The 6,091-nt window shown below is 40.9% G+C and overlaps 1 protein-coding gene across 3 annotated transcripts in view; it reads left to right on the forward strand.

Annotated features, from left to right (window-relative positions):
* Lyst (lysosomal trafficking regulator) overlaps positions 1–6,091 on the forward strand; it is a 181,335-nt gene that overhangs the window by 39,687 nt on the left and 135,557 nt on the right. For all 3 annotated transcript variants that reach the window (XM_031359427.1, XM_031359429.1, XM_031359428.1), the window contains exon 5: positions 2,731–4,810. In XM_031359427.1, coding sequence (XP_031215287.1) covers positions 2,731–4,810 — 2,080 coding nt within the window. The remainder of the gene's footprint in view (positions 1–2,730; positions 4,811–6,091) is intronic.

Raw genomic sequence — 6,091 nt, forward strand, 5'->3', positions numbered from 1 at the left:
ATGCATGTTTTCTCCCTGTAGCCCTGGCTGTCCTGGAACTTTCTCTATAGACTAGGCTGGCCTTGAACTCAGAGATCCACCTGCCTCTGCCTCTAAGTGCTGGCATTAAAGGCGTGCGCCACCATTGTTCAGTTTTAATTTCTGATTTTAATAACTATGCATATATAAGCACATGAACCTTTAAGTACTTCAGTGGAAATATAAACAGGTTCCTCCCTGATTTTCCCCTGAAACTCAGACTCTCCTGGGTTAAAAATTGTTTTTCTGTGTTATATTTTTCTTGTATATACTTTAATGCATATCTGACATAGAGCTCTTTTTTATTAATTATTTTATTTATTTATATTTCAAATGTTATCTCCCTTTACAGTACCCCCTTCACAGTCCCCCCCACCATCCCCACTTCCCATCACCTCTAAGAGGGTGCTCTTGCACCCACCCATCCACTCCCATCTCACCCTTCTAACATGCCCTTTCTCTGGGGCATCAAGCTTTCCCAGGACCAAGCACATCCCCCCTACTGAGGACAGACAAGGCAGTCATATGGACCGGCCCATATATGCTCTTTGGTTGGTGGCTTAGTCCCTGGGAGCTCTGAGGGGTCTAGTTACTTGATTTTGTTGTTCATCCTTTGGGGTTGCAATCCCCTTCAGCTCCTTCAGGCTTTCAATTAACTCTTCCATTGGGATCCCTGAGCTCAGTCCAATGGTTGACTGTAAGTATCTGCATCTGTCTCAGTCAGGTGCTGGTAGAGCCTCTCAGAGAACAGCCATGCCAGACTTCTGTCTGCAAGCACAACATGGCATCAGCAATAGTGTTGGGGTTTGGTGCCTGCACATGGATTGGATTCCAAGTTTGGGGTGGTCTCTGGATGGCCTTTTCTTCAGTCTCTGCTCCATTTTTGTTCCTGCATTTCCTTTGGTCAGGAACAATTCTGGGTCAAAAATTTTGAGACGGGTGCATGGTCCCATCCCTCAACTGAGCCCATGCCTATCTACAGGAGGTGGTCTCTTCAGGTTCCATCTCCCCACTTTTAGGGATTTTGGCTGAGGTCATCCCCATTGGGCCTCTCATATCTCTGGTGTCTGGGACTTTCTAGAGGTTCCCCCCATACCTTACCCTACACTGCTGCATATTTCTATTCATTCTCCTGGCCCTCTGGGCTTCTCTCCTATTTCCCCCTTACCTGATCCTGCCCCCCTTTTTTTCCTCCCCTTCCCCTCTTCTACCCAAGTCCTTCCCTCCCTCTGCCTCCTGTGGGATTGAAGCATCCACACTTGGGCCTTCCTTCTTGTTAAACTTTATATGATCTGTGAGTTGTATCATGGGTATTCTGAACTTTTTGGCTAATAACCACTTATAAGTGAGTATATACCATGCATGTCCTTTTGGGTCTGGGTTACCTCATTCAGGATATTTTCTAGTTCTGTCCATTTGCCTACAAAATTCATTGTATTTAATAGCTGAGTAGTATTCCATTGTGTAAATGAACCTCATTTTCTGTATTCATTCTTCAGTTGAGGGACACCTGGGTTGTTTCCAGCTTCTTGCTATTACAAGTAAGGCTGCTATGAACTTAACTGAGCATGTGCCCTTGTGATATGGTGTAACATCTTTTGGGTATATGTCCAGGAATGGTATAGCTGGGTCTTCAGGTAGAACTATTTCCAATTTTATGAATCAAGGCATAGAGCTCTTTTAAGGAAAATATTTAAAGTCTTCTAATATGTTTTCCTGATTATTTATTGATCCAGTAACTTGTATTTTTTATTTGCAGAATTAAAAAATTTTCAATCACTTGAGAAACTTGATTTATGCCATTTTTAGGGAAGTTGTTTTTATTGCTGGAATGTTATATTTTGGTGGAATTGGTCCCTTTTAACATTTGCTCTTATCTGCTTTGTTATCCCTCTCCTAAATAAAGCATCAGATTCTATTAACTTGTATTAATTTTATTTATTCCTCTGTTTTGTATAACTGTACAATTTTGTGTAGACTGCAGTAAATATTACTGCAAAGGGAAAGATGCATTTAATTAGATCCTTTCTTTAAGAAATGATCTCTGACTGCTGCCCCAAGCTCCGAGGGCTTAGGGTGGACTACTGTTTTCTCCATACCCGGCTAACTCAGGGAACAAGGCCCTATAGAAATAACTCCTACAGCTCTCATTGTGAGTCTGGCCTGGCATGGTTTTCCTACAAGGCTATTCTCCTTGTTACATCTCTGTCACTTCAGCCTACATTTATCCTTTAAATCGCAAGTCCAGGAGGTACTTAACCTGGTGCTAATCCTAGTCTTGATGAATACTTATGAATACTGTATACTTATGATTTTGAATTCACATGGGTGAATATTGAACTTCTGAGACACTATAAACTACTCTGTGTCTTAATTATAACATCACTAAAGATTTCTGAATGCACAGCAGCTTGATAATTCAGAGTCTCATAGTTTCAAATCACAATGCAATATATAGGTTCAACTTAGGTCTACTTTCCTAATTCTTTTCCTTGCTATTCTCAAAATCAGTTTGTATCCCCTGAGCTAATGCCACCTGGTATTGAGAGTTAAAAAGATATGTGTGGGCAGAAGTGACCCAGAGATACAACTAGGGAAAGCAGTCTTTGAGGGAAATTGCGCCAGGCCAGACTCATGTGAGTTGTGAGCCATTACCTCTATGTGTTGAGTTTAACAGTTACTAATCTAAGTCTTCTTTCTTGATTTCATTAGATTTTAATCTGCCATTGTCATATGATATAATCCTGACCAAAGAAAAGAACTCAAGTTTGCAAAAATCAACTCAGGGAAAATTATATTTGGAAGGAAGTGCTTCATCTGGTCAGGTTTCTGCAAAAGTAAACCTTTTTCGAAAAATCAGGCGACAGCGTAAAAGTACCCATCGCTATTCTGTAAGAGATGCAAGAAAGACACAGCTCTCCACCTCTGACTCCGAAGGCAACTCAGATGAGAAAAGTACAGTTGTGAGTAAACACAGGAGGTTCCACGTGCTGCCACGGTTCCTGACGCAGTCTCCTAAGGAAGACCACCTCGTAGCCAAACTTGACCCCTGTGCAACCAAAGAACAGGTCCTTTCTGATACCATGTCTTTGGAAAACTCCAGAGAAGTCATTCTGAGACAGGATTCAAATGGTGACATATTAAGTGAGCCAGCTGCCTTGTCTATTCTCAGTAACATGAATAACTCTCCTTTTGACTTATGTCATGTTTTGTTATCTCTATTAGAAAAAGTTTGCAAGTTTGACATTGCTTTGAATCATAATTCTTCCCTAGCACTCAGTGTAGTACCCACACTGACTGAATTCCTTGCAGGCTTTGGGGACTGCTGTAACCAGAGTGACACTTTGGAGAGACAACTGGTTTCTGCAGGTTGGACAGAAGAGCCAGTAGCTTTGGTTCAACGGATGCTCTTTCGAACTGTGCTGCATCTTATGTCAGTAGACATTAGCACTGCAGAGGCGATGCCAGAAAGTCTTAAGAAAAATTTGACTGAATTGCTTAGGGCAGCTTTAAAAATTAGAGCTTGCTTAGAAAAGCAGCCTGACCCTTTCTCACCAAGACAAAAGAAAACACTACAGGAGGTCCAGGAGGGCTTTGTATTTTCCAAGTATCGGCATAGAGCCCTTCTTCTACCTGAGCTTCTGGAAGGAGTTCTACAGCTCCTCATCTCTTGTCTTCAGAGTGCAGCTTCAAATCCCTTTTACTTCAGTCAAGCCATGGATTTAGTTCAAGAATTCATCCAGCACCAAGGATTTAATCTCTTTGAAACAGCAGTTCTTCAGATGGAATGGCTGCTTTCGAGAGGTGATGTCCCTTCAGAGGCTGCAGAACATTTGAAAGCCCTGATAAACAGTGTAATAAAAATAATGAGTACCGTCAAAAAAGTGAAATCAGAGCAACTTCATCATTCCATGTGCACAAGGAAAAGGCACCGGCGTTGTGAGTATTCCCACTTCATGCAGCACCACCGAGATCTTTCAGGTCTCCTGGTTTCAGCTTTTAAAAACCAGCCTTCTAAAAGCCCCTTTGAAGAGACTGCAGAAGGAGATGTGCAGTATCCAGAGCGGTGCTGCTGCATTGCAGTGTGCGCTCACCAGTGCTTGCGCTTGTTACAGCAGGTTTCCCTGAGCACCACGTGTATCCAGATCCTATCGGGTGTACACAATGTTGGAATCTGTTGTTGTATGGATCCCAAGTCTGTGATTGTCCCTTTACTCCATGCTTTTAAGTTGCCAGCACTGAAAATTTTTCAGCAGCATATACTGAATGTCCTAAGCAAACTTCTTTTGGAACAGTTAGGAGGAGCAGAGATTTCACAGAGAATTAAAAAAGCAGCTTGCAACATCTGTACTGTGGACTCTGACCAGCTGGCTAAGTTAGGAGAGACACTGCAGGGCACCTTGTATGGCGCTGGTCCTTCTTGCAGCTTGTCCAGTCCTTCTTACAAATTTCAAGGGATCCTGCCAAGCAGTGGGTCTGAAGACTTGCTGTGGAAGTGGGATGCCTTAGAGGCTTACCAGAACTTCATCTTTCAAGAAGACAGATTACAGAACATTCAGATTGCAAATCACATTTGCAATTTAATCCAGAAAGGCAATGTAGTTGTTCAGTGGAAATTGTACAATTACATCTTTAATCCTGTGCTCCAGAGAGGAGTTGAACTAGTACATCATTGTCAACAGCTAAGCATTACTTCAGCTCAGACTCACATGTGTAGCCAGCTGAAACAATATTTGCCTCAGGAAGTGCTTCAGATTTATTTAAAAACTCTACCTATCCTACTTAAATCCAGGTTTGTATGTGTGCGTATGTTTTACAGTTCAATGGATGCTTCAGAACATGGGATAAAAATGTGTGTGTTTAAATTTCTGTCCTCCAGGGCCTCACCCATAGTATAGTCATAGTAACTGTGTTGTTGTCAAGGACTTTAGTTTGCCAACAAAAAAAGCACCCTTCCCATGTCTTTATTTTTTAATTGGATATTTTATTTATTTATATCTCAAATGTTATCCCCTTTTCTGTTTTCCCTTCCACAAACCCCCTATCCCATCCCACTTCCCCAATGCATGTCTTTTTTTTTTTTTTTTTGAGACAGGGTTTCTCTGTGTAGTCCTGGCTGTCCTGGAACTCACTCTGTAGACCAGGCTGGCCTCGAACTCAGAAATCCACCTGCCTCTGCCTCCCAAGTGCTGGGATTAAAGGCGTGCGCCACCACCACCCGGCTGCATGTCATTTTTTAAAACATTATTTTAATTAACTTTTCTGGAGGTAGTTAGAGGAGAGAAGCTAGAGACATTGATTTTTAACTTCTCAGTGGGGGAAAATAAATTTTTGGTTATATTTCTGAAGGAAAGAAATGTGCGAGACAAAGATATCTAAGAGAAACGGCCAGTTTAAATGAATTGCTTTGTATTTACAATGTAGATAGTATATTAAAATCCATTAAAATGTTTATAAAGATCACGTTAGAACAGGAAAAGAGCTTGTATTACTTTATGAGTAACACGTAAAGCTTAAAGTAGCATTTATGTATTTATGACCATGTAAAATTTGCACATACATGAAATATTTAGTTCCTGAGTCAGTGGCATTAAGGAGATAATTTCTTAAATGCCATAGTTATATTTATTATTCAGACAAAGTAGAAAATATAGATAAGCAAAAAGAAAGTTTAAATTCTATATTATCTACGACTTTTCCAAATTTTATGATTGTTAATTTTGGGGCAGTTAAGATTGTTAAGTTGGGAAGTCCTAAGCAGACTGTTAGACAAGACAGCAAGTGAAGGAAATATGTACCTGCCCTCCTGGTGATAATTATGATATTTAGAATTGCTATGAAATGTATTATTTGAAGACAAAATTCCTTCTTGAGTTACTTCTTTTTTTTTAAGATTTATTTTATTTATTTTATGTGTATGAGTACACTGTAGCTATACAGATGTCTGTGAGCTATCATGTGTGTGGCTGCTGGGAATTGGACTCAGGACCTCTGCCACCCCGTTTTCTCCAGCCCCGCTTGCTCTGGTGTCAGATCTCATTACAGGTGGTTGTGAGCTACTATGTGGTTGCTG

The sequence above is a fragment of the Mastomys coucha genome, unplaced genomic scaffold, assembly GCF_008632895.1.
Source record: "Mastomys coucha isolate ucsf_1 unplaced genomic scaffold, UCSF_Mcou_1 pScaffold7, whole genome shotgun sequence".
NCBI lineage: Eukaryota > Metazoa > Chordata > Mammalia > Rodentia > Muridae > Mastomys > Mastomys coucha.